General features: G+C 42.1%; 1 protein-coding gene across 2 annotated transcripts in view; it reads left to right on the forward strand.

Annotated features, from left to right (window-relative positions):
- The window catches only part of LOC106589017 (uncharacterized), a 25349-nt gene continuing 3116 nt past the window's right edge, over nucleotides 1–22233 (forward strand). Inside the window, exons 1-8 of one of the 2 annotated variants that reach the window (XM_082970239.1) lie at nucleotides 1–106; nucleotides 6911–7056; nucleotides 15217–16044; nucleotides 16917–17552; nucleotides 17736–17911; nucleotides 20247–20358; nucleotides 21114–21189; nucleotides 22049–22224. In XM_082970239.1, coding sequence (XP_082826365.1) covers nucleotides 6941–7056; nucleotides 15217–16044; nucleotides 16917–17552; nucleotides 17736–17911; nucleotides 20247–20358; nucleotides 21114–21189; nucleotides 22049–22224 — 2120 coding nt within the window. In that variant the 5' untranslated portion in view covers nucleotides 1–106; nucleotides 6911–6940. The remainder of the gene's footprint in view (nucleotides 107–6910; nucleotides 7057–15216; nucleotides 16045–16916; nucleotides 17553–17735; nucleotides 17912–20246; nucleotides 20359–21113; nucleotides 21190–22048; nucleotides 22225–22233) is intronic. The other variant, XM_014178653.3, reaches the window with a different exon arrangement.

A 22233-nucleotide genomic window follows, 5' to 3' on the forward strand; every position in this document is an offset into this window, starting at 1 on the left:
GAGTAGGAAGCAAAAGGGGGTTGGGCGCATGTTCATTCAATTACTGGTAAAGTGAACAGTGCAGACTGTAAGGCTATTTCGCGCCCAAGAAACTGCTTCCTACCAGGTAAGAACATGCCATAACAGCTTTTCAGTTGGTATATTTCACAGTAGTAGCCTACAATAGCTACTGTATGATTAGTATCATGCTTTTAAATAGTAATATGCCCGTTTAAATAAATTGAGGTGGGCGCAATCCTCAAGATTGGACAAATCCAGGAAGGAAATTTGACCTCGATAGCCACTGCTGCGTAGTAGGCGACCAAAATGTGGCTAATATTTGGTAGCAAACGTTAGTGTACGGCAGTGGTTGATGTCGTTTTTACATTACGATATCGCAGAAATGTATTTTACATCAAATAAAATATATGCCTTCGTGTAGTTGAGGTAAAATATTGTGCGTCCTTGTCCTTAGTAACTCAGCATTCGGTGGTTTCTTCGTTGGTTTGGCTAGCATAGCAAGCCAGCCAGCTTGCTAACTGTTGCTAGGTTTTTTTGTTGCAAACATTGTTTCGCTAGATTATAAACAAACTAGCTAGTTCATACTTGTTTGACACGAAACTAAGTGAAAATGCTTTTTGCTTTACAAACCAGTCTTTTTGCTATTGACGTTTAACGGTCAGTCAAGGAAGCTAACCAGCTAACTAACGTTACCTAGTTACCCTCCCCCTGCTCCACTGACTGTCTCCGGCCACTGATAGAATACCAAAATATTGCTTATTTTAGGTCTACCTCTGTTCTTTGCGTCTACTCTCATTATAGAGCCCAGTGTTGGGCCAGAACTGTTTTGGTTAGCGCAATAAGCAGGCATTGGGCCTAGTGCAACATTTACAACGTCTAGAAGATCAAGTGAATCCTGTTTAGTAAATTGGTTTATAATAATAAACGCACCAAGCGCAACATATTTGTGGATCCTTGGACAGGAAATATCACTTTTATAACTGAACAGATCATGAGACTACCTACATTAGGCTACATTCCTATTCCATAAAGGTGCTTCTCTGTGCTATGAGCAAGTACAAAGATTGATTAATGCCCCTTGATTTAGTCCACATTTTTTTGTAGATTATTTAATACATTTTGAATTCAGGCTGTATTCAAAATGTATTAAATAATCTACACACAATACCCTTGGCGTCGAGTCTTTTTGGGTAAGTCTCTAAGAGCTTTTCACACCTGGATTGTACAATATTTGCATTATTCTTAAAAATAATATTCAAGCTCTGTCAAATTGATTTGTTGATCATTGCTAGACAGCCATTTTCAAGTCTTGCCATAGATTCCCAAACCGATTTTTTTTAAATCAAAACTGTAACTAGGACACTCCGGAACATTCAATGTCATCTTGGTAAGCAGCTCCAGTGTAGAGTTGGACTTGTGTTTTAGGTTATAGTCCTGCTAAAGGTGAATTCGTCTCCCAGTGTCTGTTGGAAACCTGGTTCAGTCTGCTTTTCATCAAGGATTTTTCCTATGCTCAAAGCTGTATTCCATAGATTATTATTTATTTTTTTTATCCTAAAAAACTCCATAGTCCTTACTGATGACAAGCATACTTATAACATGATGCAGCCACCAACATGCTCTAAAATATGAAGTGATATGTTGCAGCCACCAACAGTGGTGTAAAGTACTTAAGTAAAAATACTTTCAAGTACTACTTAACCTCTCTTGGGTATGTGGGACACACTATTGAACAGCCAGTGAAATAGCAGGACGCCAAATTCAAAACAACAAATCTCATAATTCAAATTTCTCACACATACAAGTATTTTACACCATTTTAAAGATAATCTTCTCGTTAATCCAACCACATTGTCCGATTTCAAAAAGGCTTTACGGCGAAAGCATAGCATTAGATTTTTTGATATTTTTGATATTTTTTTTATGTTAGGACATAATATAGATTATGTTAGGACATCACCTTGACAAGAAAAACCACACAGCCATTTTCCAAGCAAGGAGAGGCATCACAAAAACCAGAAATACAGCTAAAATGAATCACTAACCTTTGATGATCTTCATCAGATGGCACTCATAGGACTTCATGTTACACAATACATGTATGTTTTGCTCGATAAAGTTCATATTTATATCCAAAAAAAACATTTTACATTGGCGTGTAATGTTCAGAAATGTTTTGCCTCCCAAAACTTCCGGCGAATGAGCACATCAATTTACAGAAATACTCATCATAAACGTTGATAAAATATTAAACTGTAATTCAAAGAATTATAGATACACTTCTCCTTAATGCAACCGCTGTGTCAGATTTCAAAAATCTGCGTTCAGACACGAAACCAAACCCGCCATTTTGTGTAGTCAATAAAACTCAGAAATAATATTATAAATATTCACTTACCTTTGATGATCTTCATCAGAATGCACTCCCAGGAATCCCAGGTCCACAAGAAATGTTTGTTTTGTTAGATAAAGTCCATCATTTATGTCCATATACCTCCTTTTTGTTTGCGCGTTCAGTCCACTACAAATGCAGGAAGCGCGCCGAAATGTAAAAAAAACGTCGAAAAAAGTTATATTTACGTTCGGAGAAATATGTCAAACGATGTATAGCATCAATCTTTAGGATGTTTTTAACATAAATCTTCAGTAATATTCCAACCGGACAATTCCAATGTCTTCAGAAAAGGAACACAGCTCACACTCACGTGAACGCGCGCCTCTGAGCTCATGTCATTTCCTCACTCATCTGACTCCAGGCCCTCTTGTTCGCTTCAAATTCACAGTGGAAGCATGAAACAACATTCTAAAGACTGTTGACATCTAGTGGAAGCCTTAGGAAGTGCAAAATGAACCCTAAGTCACTGTAGTTTGAATAGGGAATCAATTGAAAAAACTACAAGCCTCAGATTTTCAACTTCCTGGTTGGTTTTCTCTCAGGGTTTTGCCTGCCATATGAGTTCTGTTATACTCACAGACATCATTCAAACAGTTTTAGAAACTTCAGAGTGTTTTCTATCCAAATCTATTAATAATATGCATATCCTACCTTCTGAGCCTGAGTAGCAGGCAGTTTAATTTGGGCACGCCTTTCATCCGGACGTCAAAATACTGCCCCCTACCCTAGAGAAGTTAAGTAGTTTTTTTGGGTATCTGTACTTGACTATTGATATTTTTGACAACTTTTACTTCACTACATTCCTAAGAAAAGTATGTACTTTTTACTCCATACATTTTCCCTGACACCCAAAAGTACTTGTTACATTTTGAATGCTTAGCAGGACAGAAAATGGTCCAATTTGCACACTTATCAAGAGAACATTCCTGGTCATCCCTACTGCCTATGATCTGGCGGACTCACTAAACACAAATGCTTTGCTTAGAAAGGATGTGTTGGGGTGTGACCCTGGCTATCCGTGCCTTCTGGAATTTATCATTCATACTTTTACTTTTGATATTTAAGTACATTTTAAAACCAAGTACTTTTAGACTTTTACTTAAGTACTATTTTACTGGGTGACTTTTACTTGAGTCATTAAGGTATCTTTACTTTTACTCAAGTATGAAAATGTAGTACTTTTTCCACCACTGGCCACCAACATGCTTGTGTTGGATTTGACCCAAACATATCTCTTTGTATGTCTTTGCCACATTGTTTTCAGTATTACTTAAAGGTGCAATATGCAGAAATCACTCCGCCATTTTCTAGATGCTACATTTCTAACCGTAAAGTTTGTGACAAAACTATCAATCATTGTGTAGAGTATCATTGTAACATCTGAACTGTGATTTTTTTTTTTTTCATAACCAATTTCTTTTTTTTTGCGGTTTGAAGCTGGTGTACAAAACAGAAAGTGAAAGACGCAATAACAAAACTTAAGCACGGGAAGCATAGAAATTGTGCTTATAGAACAGATCTACCACTTCTTAGACTTGCTTTCAATGAGTGATGGGTGTACAACAAAAATTTCTATGTGAATTTGGTTGGGTCACCCAAAAAGTTAAATATTGTGGCTTTAAGTGCCTTGTTGCAAACAGGATGCATGTTTTGGAATATTTTTTATTCTGTACAGACGTCTTTCTTTTCACTCGGTCATTTAGGTTAGTATTGTGGAGTAATTGCAATGTTGTTTTCAGTTTTCTCATCAGAACCATTAAACTGTTTTAAAATCCCTGAGCAGTTTCCTTCCTCTCCGGCAACTGAGTTAGGAAGGACTCTTGTATCTTTGTACTAACTGGGTGTATTGATACACCTTCCAAACCCTAATAACTTTACCATGCTCAAAGGGATATTCAGCATACAGCTTTTAATTATTATTATATTTTTTTAATACACATCTACCAGTAGGTGCTCTTCTTTGCGAGGCACTGGAAAACCTCCCTGGTCTTTGTGGTTGAGTCTGTGCTTGAAATATGCTACTCGATTGATTATCTGTATGTTTGGGGTACAGAGATGGGGTAGTTATTAAAAAATTATGTTAACCGCTGTTATTGTCTATAAAACTTATAATGCAATTTGTTAAGCACATTTTTACTCTTGAACTTATTTAGACTTGCCATAACAAAGGGGTTGAATACTTATTGACTCAAGAAATTTCAGCTTTACATTTTTTTTTTATACATTTCTATAATTTTCTACAAATGAAATTCCGCTTTGACATTATGGGATATTTTGTGTATATCAGTGACACAATCTCAATTTAATAATCAGGATGTAACACAACTAAATGTGGAAAGTAAAGGGGTGTGAATACTTTCTGAAGACACTACATGTAGGCTACCTTACAGTTAACCCCTCTAAAATATTTGAAAGAATCTTGTTTTCTTAGCAATAAAATAGTAAACGCAGAGCACTTGATCCCTGAGCCCTGACTCTCTCTCTCTTGGACCCATTTGGGCATAGTGGAAACCAGTGCTAGTAATACTAGTGTTATTGGAAAATAAAGACAAGCCATTGCTAAAAAGCATTCAAAGCCATTCTCTCAACTGTCTTGTTATAGATTCTGACATTGTGTAGCTTCTATTTTTAGCCAGGTTTTGACTTTTTCCCCACAAGCACTGTGAAGGTCGGGGGGGGGGGGGGGGGGGGGGCTTTTGGGGATACTGGTGACCGCCAGGGGTCAAGCAGGCGAGGGCAGTGGGTCTTGTTGACAGGGGACAAGTTGTCATGTCATTGTTCCAGACCTGAGGTCTCAACAGTTCTAGAAATAGCCTGGAAATAAATGGAACCCATTTATCTATATAGTGCACTACTTTAGACCAGGGCCCATAGGACTCGGGTTGAGAATAGGGTGCCATTTGGGACATACTCAGTCAGAATGATGATGAAGTCTCCAGAGGACAAGCCACCAGAGCAGCAGGACCTTCTGGCCTCTGGTTGCTGATAGGCTCCAAGAAATCTATGGGGGCCACGATTGTGACTGTGGAGAGATGATTTTCTTCATTGTGTTGGACATTTTGTAGTGAGGTTTTTTTATTGGACAGTGTGTGAAATTTTGTTATGTGTTTTGCATTTATTTAGCAAATAAACACCTTTTTTCTCACCAGATTTGTGTTTATGCTAATTTGAAGCGAGTAACTTCCTCGTTCTAGGCTCGTCTTCCTCGTTCTAGTCTCGTCTTCCTCGTTCTAGGCTTATCTTCCTCGTTCTAGGCTCGTCTAGTTTTGTCAACATGCATGAAGTTTGAGCACTATATAAAACACAAACGTTTATACTTAAATCACCCCATCCTTCCTGTTGTTGGACAGGTACATCTAGTTCTATATTTAGATTTGTCTTTATTTCAAGGATGTCCACTTCCTTGTTCTACCTCACATCATACCCAAACCGGACGCGCACAATTTGATATTGGCCCCCCACACCAAATGCGATCACGACACGCAGGTTGAAATATCAAAACAAACTCTGAACCAATTATATTAATTTGGGGACAGGTCGAAAAGCATTAAACATTTATAGCAATTTAGCTAGCTAGCTAATTTGTCCTGGGATATAAACATGAGTTGTTATTTTACCTGAAATGCACAAGGTCCTCTACTCCGAAAATTAATCTACATAAAACGCTCAACCAACTGGTTTCTAGTCATCTCTCCTCGCTACAGGCTTTTTCTTTGGAATTTATATGGTGATTGGCATCTAACTTACATAGTATTACCACGACGACGACCGACCTCAGTTCATCTTTCAATCACCCATGTGGGTATGCCCACGTGCCATCTCCTCATTGGTTATCTGCTTCTATACACAATGAGGAGATGGGAGAGGCAGGACTTGCACCGTGTTCAGTGTCACAAATAGAACTGACTTCTATTTTAGCGCTTGGCAACGCAGATGCTCATTGGCACGCGCAATGATTGAATAACATGTATGTGTACATTTATTTTGCAACGCGCACGTGACGTGAGCGGTGTGGTCAGCATGTCAGGACCTTAAATGGCTACCCAGACTATTCACATTGCACCCCCTCCCTCCCCACCACCACTGTCACTAAGATCTGTAACAGTGGACTGTGTTTTGTAGACATTACCCTTTGCCAAAGTTTCAAAAAGTGTGTTTAGGAGTGCAAGGGCAAATTGAGTTATTGCACACGTGCACTTCAGAGTAGGCGTTCCCTAACGGACATCTGCAAATTAATGCTTGAACACGCCAATAGGATCTCACTAGCTCGTGCTTGGCTCTGCCCACCTCCTTGCTTGTTTTGTCCGCTATGAATCATTTGCTCCCATTGGAAATGACAGGCTCTGGGCTATATTTGTTTATTTTTATTTTTTATAACTAACCCATCTTTGCTTATATGGTCTCTGTTTGTACTTAGTTTGGTCAACAAGCAGGTTGGGAACTGTTACTGTATAAAACACCCAAGTGTATTACCAGTGCATACCTACATCACTCATCCCTCTTGTTGTTGGACAGGTAAACCTCTAGACAGGCCTGACAGTGGAGATGTCCAAAGCGCCAGATTGCCCCGCAAGGACCCGCTCCAGATCAAAGTCCAGGTCCAGGTCTTGCACACGGTCTCATTCCAGAAGCCGCTCCAGATCCAGGAAGCACCGCTACAGGTGAAGTTTATAATCACTTCCTTCCTCTACTGTATGGAGACTTGTCATCAAGCCCTGTTTTCCAATCATTACTAGGACATATACTTGGCATATATGCCTACCATGAGAATGTGCTACACATTTTTCATTGTAATTTCAGAATGTCCATAATATATCTAGTGCTAATAGTGGAATGATTGTTTCACATTTATTAATTACTCGCCAGTGTTGTGATTGGCTGTGATATTGGATTTTTCATGCTGGAGCGACATCTGTTGTCAAATGGGGAAAGCTGTTCTGACTTTGGGTGTGTTATCTAGTGGAAGTCGCACATTTCCTGGTTGCTGAAATTCTACATTATTCACTCGAATTGACTTTGTGAGGAAAAAAAAATAACCATATAAATCGCTGTGAAATATATTTTCAGTAAATAACAAAAAATATTGTTTTTACAACTATTTGTAGCTGGTGGACCAAAAGCAACTTTGGTTTTGGTCCACCAGCTTTAAACCGCTGTAAAAACATATTTCACAGCAATTTTGTTATTAAAATGTATTTACATTTACATTTTAGTCATTTATCAGACGCTCTTATCCAGAGCAACTTACTGTAGTGAATGCATACATTTCATTTCATGCAATGTGTTTTTTTATTGTAATTTTTTTTAATTTGTTGTAAATTTTTTTGAATTTTTTTTTTGTACTGGCCCCCCGCGGGAATCGAACCCACAACCCTGGCGTTGCACACACCATGCTGGCATTGCAAACACCATGCTCTACCAACTGAGCCACAGGGAAGTGTATTTCCTACACTATTCAGTGCTTGTTTTCTCACGGAGCGATTTCCGCTAGATAACACAGCTACAAAGTCAGCTTTCCCAATTTGAGAAATCAATAGGCCAATATCACAGCCAATCACAACACTGGCGGTTAAGTACTACTAGGGCTGGGCAATATGGCCAAAAAATCATATCTCTAATTTTGTCAAACTTCTGGACGATTCACGATATATATACACACACAACCGTTCAAAAGTTTGGAGTCACTTATAAATGTTTTTTTGTTTTTTTTAAACATAAAAAAAAGAAAAGCACTTTTGTCCATTTAAAATAACATTACATTGATCAGAAATACAGTGTAGACATTGTTAATGTTGTAAATGACTGTTGTAGCTGGAAACTGCTGTTTTTTTTAATGTAATATCTGCATAGGCGAACAGAGGCCCATTATCAGCAACCATCACTCCTCTGTTCCAATGGGACCTTGTGTTAGCTAATCCAAGTTTATCATTTTAAAAGGCTAATTAATCATTAGAAAACCCTTTGGCAATTATGTTACCACAGCTGTTGATATGATTTAAAGAAGCAATAAAACTGGCCTTCTTTAGACTAGTTGAGTATCAGCATTTATGGGTTTGATTACAGGCTCAAAATGGCCAGAAACAAAGACATTTCTTCTGAAACTCGTCAGTCTATTCTTGTTCTGAGAAATGAAGGCTATTCCGTGCGAGAAATTGCCAAGAAACTGAAGATCTCGTACAACACTGTGTACTACTCCCTTCACAGAACAGCGCAAACTGGCTCAAACCAGAATAGGAAGAGTGGGAGGCCCCAGTGCACAACTGAGCAAGAGGACATTAGTGTCTGGTTTGAGAAACAGATGCCTCACACGTCCTCAATTGGCAGCTTCATTAAATAGTACCCGCAAAACACCAGTCTCAACATCAACAGTGAAGATGCTGGCCTTCTAGGCAGAGTTGCAAAGAAAAAGCCATATCTCAGACTGGCGTATAAAGAAAAGATTAAGATGGGGGAAAGAACAGACACTGGACAGAGGAACTCTGCCTAGAAGGCCAGCATCCTGGAGTCGCCTCTTCACTGTTGACGTTGAGACTGGTGTTTTGCGGGTACTATTTAATGAAGCTGCCAGTCGTTTTGTTACAAATTTAACCAGAACCATGCATAATGCACATTCACTAATAATGGCTAACTTCTTGTAGCAGGCATTATAGAAAATGAACAGTGGTCTCATTAAACAATCTCTCAAGCACATGTCCACGTGCTAGTGAGTAGCCAGCTAATCTTCATATTTCAAGTTTAGCCAACTTGGATCTATTTGCTAGCTAACCAGGTAAAACAGTTGAATTGTTATGAACACACCCTTCTGTCCATCTCCAACTGTTTGAACAGCATGCTAGCCCATGGACTTTTAACATTTTGAAAACAAGTGGCCTACCTTATTTCTCAGAATGAAAACGAGTTGCCAATTCCTTTTACAGATGCATTTTTTTTCCCATGTTTATTGCACATTTAGACAGCTAGTATAACAGTCTTTGGCCAAAATGCTGCTAGTGGTACTGCAATGCCATATGTGACAAACTGAGCATTAATTTTCCAGAATCATCAATATTCTTGTGGTAGTAGTGCTCTGCACGCAATTTGAGGAGTTGAGACATGAAAGGGTGTCGTTGGAAAGGATAACTTCTCCATTGCAGTAATATAATGTCTCCATGTGTTGTGCTGTTCATAGGAACCATTCTGTTGGACCAAACCTCAAATGCAAATAGCGATTTAAAACCGCTTGTCAGAGAGGAAGATGTGATCTCTCATCTTTGTTGTTGTGCCGGGGGAGAGGGTGTGTGAGCGTGAGCAGAGAGTAAGAGGCGACGTGAGGTTTCACCCTCACAAAAATAAACCCAATGCATTTCTGTGGGCTTATTTTGGACCTAAGCTTGTCGCCTGCGAAGACATGAGCTTCTAATATCATTCTTTGTGTGTCCGTCTTTCGGGAAGTTTGTCTTGCATCTCAACAAACATAAGCACTACATCACCAATAGGTGCATAAATACATAAATCACAAGCAATAACTACAGCAGACAACACACATGGATACAGTCTGTAATTCAGAATGTACATTTGTGGGGGGGGGGGGGGGGGGGGGGGGGGGTGTTGAGCAGGTATTTATGCAATTGACTTATCCTGGTGGGAATGAAGGATTTCTGGCCTTTGTATCGGCGGCCTGGCGGTAGGAGCTAGTCCTGGTTCAGTGGATGCTTCGTCATTCTATTCATGTTTCTGGTGTAAATGGGAAGGTCCACACAGCACAGAAGGAGCAAAGGTCACGAGACCAAAAAGATAACATGAGAACAACGGACATAAATGCTCATAAAAATGAAAAATAACAACCAGGATTCATGTGATATAAGTTTGGCATTTCGCTCAAAATCATACATTCAAATCAATGTCTCCCAGCCCTAAGTAATAGTGTGAAACGCTAGAATTCCACTGTTAGCGCTTTATATACACTGCTCAAAAAAATAAAGGGAACACTTAAACAACACAATGTAACTCCAAGTCAATCACACTTCTGTGAAATCAAACTGTCCACTTAGGAAGCAACACTGATTGACAATAAATTTCACATGCTGTTGTGCAAATGGAATAGACAACAGGTGGAAATTATAGGCAATTAGCAAGACACCCCCAATAAAGGAGTGGTTCGGCAGGTGGGGACCACAGACCACTTCTCAGTTCCTATGCTTCCTGGCTGATGTTTTGGTCACTTTTGAATGCTGGCGGTGCTTTCACTCTAGTGGTAGCATGAGACGGAGTCTACAACCCACACAAGTGGCTCAGGTAGTGCAGCTCATCCAGGATGGCACATCAATGCGAGCTGTGGCAAGAAGGTTTGCTGTGTCTGTCAGCGTAGTGTCCAGAGCATGGAGGCGCTATCAGGAGACAGGCCAGTACATCAGGAGACGTGGAGGAGGCCGTAGGAGGGCAACAACCCAGCAGCAGGACCGCTACTTCCACCTTTGTGCAAGGAGGAGCAGGAGGAGCACTGCCAGAGCCCTGCAAAATGACCTCCAGCAGGCCACAAATGTGCATGTGTTTGCTCAAATGGTCAGAAACAGACTCCATGAGGGTGGTATGAGGGCCCGACATCCACAGGTGGGGGGGGGGGGGTTGTGCTTACAGCCCAACACCGTGCAGGATGTTTGGCATTTGCCAGAGAACATCAAGATTGGCAAATTCGCTACTGGCGCCCTGTGCTCTTCACAGATGAAGCAGGTTCACACTGAGCACATGTGACAGAGTCTGGAGACGCCGTGGAGAACGTTGTGCTGCCTGCAACATCCTCCAGCATGACCGGTTTGGCGGTGGGTCAGTCATGGTGTGCGGTGGCATTTCTTTGTGCTCGCCAGAGGTAGCCTGACTGCCATTAGGTACCGAGATGAGATCCTCAGACCCCTTGTGAGACCATATGCTGGTGCGGTTGGCCCTGGGTTCCTCCTAATGCAAGACAATGCTAGACCTCATGTGGCTGGAGTGTGTCAGCAGTTCCTGCAAGAGGAAGGCATTGATGCTATGGACTGGCCCGCCCGTTCCCCAGACCTGAATCCAATTGAGCACATCTGGGACATCATGTCTCGCTCCATCCACCAACGACACGTTGCACCACAGACTGTCCAGGAGTTGGCGGATGCTTTAGTCCAGGTCTGGGAGGAGATCCCTCAGGAGACCATCCGCCACCTCATCAGGAGCATGCCCAGGCGTTGTAGGGAGGTCATACAGGCACGTGGAGGCCACACACACTACCGAGCCTCATTTTGACTTGTTTTAAGGACATATTACATCAAAGTTGGATCAGCCTGTAGTGTGGTTTTCCACTTTAATTTTGAGTGTGACTCCAAATCCAGACCTCCATGGGTTGATAAATTGGATTTCCATTGATTATTTTTGTGTGATTTTGTTGTCAGCACATTCAACTATGTAAAGAAAAAAGTATTTAATAAGATTATTTCATTCAGATCTAGGATGTGTTATTTTAGTGTTCCCTTTATTTTTTGGAGCAGTGTATTTATATTTGAAATTTCAATGCAAAAATAAATGAAATCCTGTGTTGCACCTTTTTAAGATATACTATTGGTACCCTGTTGGGTAAAATGTTCATTTATCCTTTTTCTTTGCTAGGATAAAAATGTAACTTCATATTTATGATGGGATTAAAATGACCGCCTCTTAACCAGAAGACACATTTTATATTATACAATCTATTTCCCCTCTGTCTTCTGTTTGAACTGAGACAGAGTTCACTAATGCACCTACATAACATGCAGTCAGTGACCCATCAGTTTTATTCATTACTGAATCATCCTTTTTGTTCCAGAGGAATACTTAGTCATCCCCTGGATGTCATCCCCTGGAGAAGGGTTGTCAAACAGCATTCAGCACTTTGTGTGTCTGTAATGACTTCCATGAGGAATTATGGGCCCAGTGTTGGTTACATTTCAACAAAGTTATGAGTGAGCATTGTTTTTTTATATGTAGATATTAAGTAGGCTATTGTTAAAGTTTGATCCCCCTCAGACAGGAGATTTGGTGTTTTTCACATACAGAGGCTTGATAACAGGGTGCTCGGGACCTCTCTTTCGGTGACATGGTCAGCAATACATTAGACAAGTGCCATAGATAATCAATGACTTGTCCAAAAGGAAAGTAATGGCTGGAAGTGCTTTCACAAAGAGAGAGACGTGTCAGAAGGAGAGGAAGTGTTGTCTAGCCAGGTCATACACCCTCTTCCCACTCCCTCCTCCTACAGGGATTAGAGTAAAAATGCTTTCCCATTTTGTCTCGACGTGTACTGCCTCTTTCCACTGCTCCAGTCCCTCCACACACACACACACACACACACACACACACTCGCCAGATAAAGGGAGTCCCTCACTAACAACTGTGTGAGTACACTATGTAGCTCACTGCTCAGAATACCACCTCAAGACTCTTTCAATGAAAAAGCTCAAGAGGTAAGTTTTGGGGGATTTTATATGATGGATTTGGCAGTTTTTCCCACTGCAGTACATGGGTAGAAACCAATATCCTGTTCGCTTGCTCTAAAATGTGTCTGCTACTTTGCGTTTTCCTGGATTTGGAGTAGTGTGCCGATGTTCTGTGGGGACGCTACTTTCACTGTCAGTGTTTTTATTTTTCATGGATTTAAGGACAGATGTTAGAATCCTTTATATGTGGTGGAGGCAATACTCTTCATGTCTAAAATCTCCAGCATTTAACCAAATACATTGGCTACGTCTTCGTTCGTTGGTTGAGAATGACACAGCATAAGCAGTATGAACATGTATTCCATATGATGCCTGATTGGAGATTTCTCCTTCTCTGTCCTTCTCTCATCATGTTACTCAAAGGGCACCTTGAAGTGAAGTTGTTTGAATTTTGAGTGTCTTCTGAGGAAAAGGGTTGGAGGAGGATCCTGGCTGCGTTGGTCCCTGGTTGTGTTTTTAATAGGCGCTAGTGTGTGGTTTAGTAGCTCCTCCAAGTGGACAGAATACTCTTAACGCAGTCCCTCAGTCCCATCCACTCGGACCACAGCCGGTTAACCTCTCTTGGGGAACCCACGGTTCACACTATTCAACAGCCAGTGAAAAATCAGAGCGCCAAATTCAAAACCACAAAATGTCATAATTCAAAGTTCTCAAACATACGACTATTTTACACCATTTTAAAGATACGTCTCCTTAATGTAACCACATTGTCCGATTTCAAAAAGGCTTTACAGCGAAAGCATAAAGTTAGATTATGTTAGGACAGTTCCAACACAAGAAAAACCATAGCCATTTTCCTAGCAAGGACAGGCGTCACAAAAACCAGAAAATCAGCTAAAATGATGCACTAACCTTTGACGATCTTCATCAGATGACACTCCTAGGACATCATGTTACACAATACATGCATTTTTTGTTCGATCAAGTTCATATTTATATCCAAAAACAGCATTTTACATTGCCGTGTGATGTTCAGAAACTATTTTGCCTCCAATACTGCCAGTGATTCAGCACAACAATTTACAAAAATACTCATCATAAATGTTGATAAAATATTAAACTGTTATTCAAAGAATTATAGATGAACATCTCCTTTATGCAACGGCTGTGACAGATTTCAAAAAAGCTTCACGAGGAAAGCACACATTGCAATAATCTGAGTACAGCGCTCAGAAAAAGACATCAAGCAATACAGATACCCGCCATTTTGGAGTCATCTAAAATCATAAATAGCATTAGAAATATTCACTTACCTTTGATCTTCATCAGAAGGCAGTTCCAGGAATCCCAGGTCCACAATAAATGTTGTTTTGTTCGATAAAGTCCATAATTTATGTCCAAATATCTCCTTGTTGTTTGCGCGTTCAGTAAGCTACTCCAAATGTAGGAAGCGCGGCCAAAATTTCACGACGAAAAGTCAAACAAGTTCTATTTACGTTCGTTGAAACATGTCAAACGTTGTATAGTATCAATCTTTAGGGCCTTTTTAACATAACACTTCAATAATATTCCAACCGGACGATTCCAATGTCTTGAAAAATGTTTTGGAACACAGCTACCTCCTCACGTGAATGCGCGCCATTGAACTCATGTCCTTCCCTGAGTCACCAAATCCCCGGCCTTCTTGTTCGCTCTCTGTTCACTGCAAAAGCCTGAAACAAGGTTCTAAAGACTGTTGACATCTAGTGGAAGCCTTAGGAAGTGCAAAGTGAACCCTAAGTCGCTGTGTGTTAGATAGGCAAAGACTTGAATAGACTACCAGCATCAGATTTCCCACTTCCTGGTAGGATTTTTCTCAGGTTTTTGCCTGCCATATAAGTTCTGTTATACTGACAGACATCATTCAAACAGTTTTAGAAACTTCAGAGTGTTTTCTATCCAAATCTACTAATAATATGCATATTCTAGTTCCTGGGCCCGAGTAGTAGGCCGTTTAATTTGGGTACGTTTTTCATCCGGCCGTGAAAATACTGCCCCCTACCCAAGAGCGGTTAACCTACACCGTTGGTTTCATCCGCTGGGACCACAGCCAGTTAACAAACCAACAGTGTAGGTTATTTAGCCTGACGGTCTGTTCTCTCTGAGTGATATTGGGGGTTCTCTCTGAGTGATATTGTCTGGAGAATGAAAAAGGCACACCTGAGTTGGCGAGGTGCAGGCTGGCGAAACAAAAACATTTATTTTACTCTCTGACTGTATACTCCTACTCAGTCCAACTTAACCAGACAGGATGGTCTCAAGATGTACATATGTTTACTGTTTTCATAATGTTTAGGCGACCTTCTGAAAAGTGTACCAACATTGACTTGGCTACACAGCATCTTTAACAGACTTCTCTCCTAGTTCTAGGTCGCGTTCCCGCTCCAGATCTCACTCTCCGTCCCATGGCAGGAACTATCCCACCAGAGACTACCAGAACAACCGGGGTTACCAGAGGGGCTACAACCGTGGCTTCCGCAGACCCTTTTACTTCCGCGGTAGAACCCGGGGCTTCTACCCTCGCCATGGTTACCAGAGAGGCGGTAACAGCTACGGCTACCGAGCCAACAACTGGCAGGGGGGGGGCTACCGGGACGGGCCACCCCAAGACCAGGACCATCACGGTCCTCACAGCCCCAGGAGAGGGAGATCTCGGTCCCGCACGCCCCGGAAACGTTCCGGCAGCCGCAGCCACTCCCGGTCTCGATACTCCGACCGTTCGTCCTCCAGGGGGTCCCGACGGTCCCGGCGGCGCCACAGCTCCTCTTCCCGCTCCTCTTCCCCGCGGAATCGCCGCAGCAGCCCCGGCTCAGGGAAGCCTGGCTCTAAAGATGTGAAGGACAAGACTACGCCAGCAGAGGCCAAGGAGGAGAGGGGAGGGGCTGGGGAGCAGGCAGGGGGAGAAGGCAGCAGCCATGATAAGGCCTCTGCTGGGAAATGGCAGGGTCTGAGTGACTATAACACCAGCCCCAAACGCAGCAGTCCGGCTGTTGGTGCCAAACAGGGGAAGTCAGACTCCAAAGGGTCATTGTGGAGAACCATGGGCAGCACTGGCAGTGTTCCCTCTACCAAGAGCCCACCAGACTCCACCAAGGCCGGGCCGACTGCTTCCACCAGTGGGTTTGGTTTCTTTGGCAAGGAGGATCCCACCAGAGCAGACGATAAGACTGCTATTTCCTCTGCTTTCAAAAAGTATGTTCCCCTTTTACATTCTGTTTTCTTTCATTGTGTTTTTTACATTTTTCTTCCCAGTATGTGATTGTAATTATTTATTATAAGCTTGTTCAGTCTGCACAGCTACAATAGATTTAAAAGAATGGATGCCATTGCCACACTTCTCAATTTAAATGCATATAACACATTTTTTTATTATACCCTTATTTTACCAGGTTAGTTGACAGAGAACACATTCTCATTTACAGCAATGACCTGGGGAATAGATACAGGGGAGAGAAGGGGGATGAATGAGTCAATTGGAAGCTGGGGATGGTTAGGTGGCCATGATGGTATGAGGGTCAGATTGGGAATTTAGCCAGGACACCGGGGATAAAACCCCTACAATAAATGCCATGGGATCTTTAGTGACCACAGAGAGTCAGGACACCCGTTTACTTGCACCCTACACTGGGCAATGTCCCCAATCACTGCCCTGGGGCATTGGAATATTTTTTGGGGGGGACCAGAGGAAAGAGTGCCTCCTACTGGCCCTCCAGCACCCTTTTCAGCAGCATGATATCCCTCTAATTTAAGAGGTGATGGTTAAGTAAGTATCATTATTACAATATGAGTCCTGGTCATTCTATTCTAAGTGTTCATTGTCATTCTCTGGTATTGTCAGTCTTCTATGGTTGTGTGGTCTTGTTTCTTCTGTTTCATTAGATCATCTAACATTCTACCACGTGATAAAATGTCTTTCATTTTAATATCAGCGCCCTGTTAGAAAATCTGGATTCTGTAACGATAATAGATTTGAATGAACATTCTCCTTTTGTATAACACATTGTAAAAGTCCATTTGTATAACACAATGTAAAGGTCCGTATGCTTCTCTGTCTGATTGCCCAGGTTCTTGGCAGAAAACAAGAACAAAAAGCAGCAGCAGGCGGCGGCAGAGTGGGAGAATGGCCAGGATGGAGACGGCAGAGAGAAGGGGAACAGCAAGATTGGAGGAGGCCTCTTCAACATAACAGCAGCCTCCTTCAGCTCCAAGACCGATAAGTCCCTGCCCTTCCTGGAAAGAGCCCAAGAGGCCTTCCTCAAGTCTCAGGCTGCTGAAAGAGAGGAGGAGGAGGTGGTCAAGCCCAAAGGAGCCACCCTGACGACACGGGATGTGTTTGGGAAGTGGGAAGACGAGCCCCATTACTACCCCCCGGGGAAGGACGAGGAGAGACGGAGAGATATGGCCGAAGACGTGGATGAAGAGCTGGAGCACATGGAGGAGGAGCTCTACCGCAGCCGCAAGCAGGCCTCCAAGAAAGAAGAGAAGTCCAAGAGGAAGGAGAAGAAGAAAGAGAAGGAGAAGAGCAGCAGGAGGAGTCCATCTCCTGTCAGCGCAGCAGTGCCCCCTAGGGGTTCAGGCAGCGGGGAGGACAGGCCCTTGGCCCTGTTCCCCATCAATAGGTTGGAGTCACACCTACCCCGGCCCTCTGGGAAGAGGGAGGGCTTGGAGCACAGTATCAACACATTTGATGAAATGCCCAGGTAAGCAGCATCACCAATGGTGTCCATCAACAGACTGTTTGGATGGTTAATAGTTTTTGAAACTGGCCTCGTTCTTAACTCTGCATCTAGTTTTGGATATGATTGAGGGGTTAACATTTTTATGGAACTCTGTCACAGTCTTGAACACAACAGTTTTGTTTCAGCTTGTCTTCCTCTTCTCAGCTCCTCTGGAAGTCTGACTAAGGAGCGTGGTATGTCCAGGGATCTGGTGCATCCCAGTAAGAAAGATCCCGGACAGTTCCGCTCCATTTTCCAACACATACAGGCTGCTCAACTCCAACGCAGCCCCTCCGAGCTGTTTGCGCAGCATATTGTCACCATTGTGCATTACATCAAAGGTAAGGGCTGCTTACGGTGACCGTATTACCGGTCACGAGTCATGACGGCAGTCAGATTGCACGTGACCGTTTAGTCACGGTAATTAGGCTTCTCCAAGCTCTGATGCTGCTGCTGGTCGTTAGTAACCTACCAAACCTGCTAACTGCCTGGTACTGAGCTCTCTATTGTCCCTCTATTCATTCTGATATCAATGTAAATGTAATCAAACACTTCATAACAGCATGAGCTCATGTTGTGCAACATTTCTGTTGGCTATGCAATTGTGGGAGAAAACAGAGTGTTGGCCTCTATTAACGGTCAATTACCATGAGACGGGCAGTAATTTGTTTGACAGTCACCGGCTGACAAAATGTCATGACCGCCACAGCCCTACTCTGACCCACAACAACACCTAACCAGTAACCACTGGCTGAATGAAGTCAGTGATAGCAGATCTATGGGTTGATTATTAAACAGGGTCTGGGTCCCAAATGGCACCTTATTCCCTTTTATAGTGCACTATAATAGGGCATAGTGTTCCATTTGGGACTCACAAATGATATTTATTGGTTACCATGTCAGTATCTGAAGGCACAGACACAACATGGACAGCCATGGGGCTAGGATTTGGAATGTTCAGTAGTTCCATGGACTGTTGACTCACTAGTCCTTTTGTAGGATTTGATGTAATTCTGGCATTGTGAGAACATTTCAAGTTAAAAAGGATGAGCTGACCCACCTCAATGTTTGTAGAGGTGCTGACTAACGGAGGGTAAACGCTGTGCTCCCAACAGTTTAATGGATATACCTAACCAATGTTTCGGCACACAGTGCCTTAGTGTGCGACATTCTTTAAGTCCTTTGAATTGAAACAATTGTCTGAGTTGGAGACGTCCACGGACTAAGAAAAGTTGTCTGTGCCTTCAGATTGGTATTCAAACCCCTTTGATTTATTCCACGTTACAGCCTGAATTCAAAATGGATTAAATATATATTTTTTAAATCTCACTCATCTATACACTATAATGACAAAGTGAAGACATGTTTTTGGAAATGTTAGCAAATTTATTGAAAATTAAATACAGAAATGTCTAATTTACATAAGTATTCACACCCTTGAGTCAATACTTTGTAGAAGCACCTTTTGGCGGCGACTACAGCTTTGAGTATGTCTGTCAGCGTTGTTCATCTATATTTGGGGGTTTTCTTCCTTGCAGATTTTCTCATGCTCTGTTAAGGTAGCTGGGGCGAGGCAGTGAACAACAATCATCAAGTATTTCCACAGATTTCCAATGGGATTCAAGTCTGGGCTTTGGCCGGGCCACTTGGACTTTCCAGCATTGCTTTGGCTGTATGCTTGAGGTCCATGTGTTGATGGACCGTACGTCTTCGCTCCCCAATCTGTTGTTTGCACTCTGAAGCAGGTTCTCATCAAGGATTTGTCTGTATTTTGCTCCATTCATTGTTCCCTCTGTCCTTAGCAGTCTCCCAGTCCCTGAAACGCATCTCCATAGCATGATGCTGCCACCACCATGCTTCATGTTAGGAATGTTGTTAGACGGGTGATGAGCTGTGCCTGGTTTTCTCCAGGCATAGTGCTTTGCATTCAGGCCAAAGAGTAAAATGTTTGTCTCATCAGACCACAGAATCTTTTGCCTTATGCTCTTGAGTCTTTCACGTGCCTTTTTGCAAACTGCCAGGTGTGCTGCCATGCGCCTTTTTTCTCAGGAGCGACTTCCGTCTGGCTACTCTCCCATAAATCCCAGATTGTTGAAGTGCTGGAAAGACTGTTGTCCTTCTGGCAGCTTCTCCCATCTCACCTCCCTGACCAAGGTCCTTCTTTCCCAGTTGCTCAATTAGGTCGGACGGCCAGCTCAAGGCAGAGTCTGGGTAGTTCTGTTATTGTTTCAGTTTCCCCGATGATGGAGACCACTGTGCTCTTGGAAACATTCACTCTAGACATTGTTTTATAGTCTATGGACAGTTCCTTGGACTTCATGGTATAGTTTCGGCTACGACATGCACTGTCAACTGTGGGACTAGATAGATATATTCATATAGACAGATGTTTCTTTCTAAATCACGTCCAAACAATTAAAATGGCCACAGGTGGACTTCAATCAAGTTGTAGATGCATGTATTTGATTTTCAATCAATTTGCAAAAATGTCAACATGTTTTCACTTTGTCATTATGGGGTATTGTGTCTAGATCAATTTAATCAATTTAGAATTCAGGCTGTAACACAACAAAATGTGGAATAAGTCAAGGAGTATGAATACTTTCTGAAGGCACTGTATGTAAATATTGTCTGCGTTAGTGGTGTCCAAATATAAACATTGTATCTGTCCTCCAGCACAACACTTCCCCTCTTCAGGCATGACTTTAAGTGAGCGATTTGCCATGTACCAAAGAAAAGCAGCTGAGATGGAATTGATTAAACAAAGGAAGAGTCCAGAAATCCACAGGTATGTCATTCTCAACCAACATTGTAGAAAATACAGATAACTGCCAAAATAAAGGAAACCCTTGAGTAAATGAGGGATACAAAGTATATTGAAAGCAGGTGCTTCCACACAGCTCTGGTTCCTGAGTTAATTAAGCAATTAACATCCCATCATGCTTAGGGTCATGTATAAAAATGGCTATGCCTTCATAGGGTGACAATGCACCCATCCGCAGGGCACGAGTGGTCACCTGAATGTTTTGATGAGCATGAAAACGATTTGAACAATATGACATGGTCGTCTCAGTCACCAGATTAACCCAAGTAAACACCTAGGGGACATTCTGGAGCGGCGCCTGAGACATCGTTTTCTATCAACAAAACACAAAATGATGAAATTTCTCGTAAGAATGGTGTCTCATCCCTCCAGTAGAGTTCCAGACACTTGTAGAATCTATGCCAAGGTGCATTGAAGCTGTTCTGGCTTGTAGTGGCCAACGCCCTATTAAGACACTTCGTTGGTGTTTCCTTTATTTTGGCAGTTACTTGTAGGTCTGCCTTTTGACTGACATTATGAGATTTATGCAACACAAATCAAACACACCATGTGGCTATGGATTATAAAGGGGGGGGGGGGGGGGTGTGTGTGTGTGTGGTCAGTCAAAGTTAATCCCAAATAATTAAATGAGAAATATTGAACATTCTTTGAGACCATTGTGTGATCAGTACACACGTGTAGCTGTATCCAACGGTCCTTTGTTTTGTGTCCTCCTCCAGGAGAATCGATGTCTCCCCCAGTGCTTTTACCAGACACTCTCACCTGCTTGAGGAGTTGGAGGATTGCAGCTACAAGGTGAACGGCCTCTCTTGGCATTTGAAGTAAAACAGGGAATTGAGACGGTCCAAACAAAGCAGCAGTGTTCAGCTTGTGCTTGTTTTCTTAAAGGAGATGCATAAGTCTAAATCAAAAGAGCCCAATTGTGTATTGTAATGCCAAGCGAGCCCCCGAGCCTAAGAGATCATATGGTTATTGAGCTGTTATGTACGTACATACGTACCCACCCAAGCAAAGGCTAACAGGAAGTGACTTAAGATGCTGTGTCCAAGCCTCTCAAGGGACCCTAAGCAATGCCGTTGTAAGTATTTTTCTCAAAACAAACAAGCAAAATGTTTTCAAGTTCAGTGCAAATGATTTTGGTTTTTGAAAATCTATCTTAAGAGCTGCTGTTTTACTATGAGGTGTGTTTTACTATGAGGTGTGTTTTACTATGAGGTGTGTTTTACTATGAGGTGTGTTTTACTATGAGGTGTGTTTTACTATGAGGTGTGTAGATGTCTGTCTGTAAAGGTGTGTCTGTTACTTGGCCAAAGTTATTCCGTTTAATAGAAGCCTTAGATTAACTTAGTCTACATTAACACACATTATATTTGATTTGTTTACTTGAGTACATACAAAATACTTTGATATAAAACATTCAAGTTATTTGAAAGAAAAGTTGGGCTTACATCTCAGGAGGGCTGGATTTGGTGTCATCACCAGCAGATGGGTCCAATACTAAAACTGTTTAACAAGTTCTGTATGTGAAAAGACATCATTACTTCATTATATTTTGTCCATTGATGAAGTTAAGTGGTAGGATGGTAAATTACAAGTTGTGTTGTCCGAAGCGAAAGCGATCACTAACACAGACAACACTTCTATATCTACACAGGATCGGGGTAGAACAGCAAAAACTGACCCAATGGACCTGCGTCTGGATATAGAGCGCCGTAAAAGGTTTTCTGGGAAGGAGCCTGGGCAGCAGCAACGGGATGGGGGCAAGGGCTCCCAAGGACCCAGCCAAGAGAGGTCCTCAGAGAAATCTTCCAAACGCCACAAGAAATCAAAGTAGGCTTA

The sequence above is a fragment of the Salmo salar genome, chromosome 27 (genome assembly GCF_965601325.2).
Source record: "Salmo salar chromosome 27, fSalSal1, whole genome shotgun sequence".
Classification (NCBI taxonomy): domain Eukaryota; kingdom Metazoa; phylum Chordata; class Actinopteri; order Salmoniformes; family Salmonidae; genus Salmo; species Salmo salar.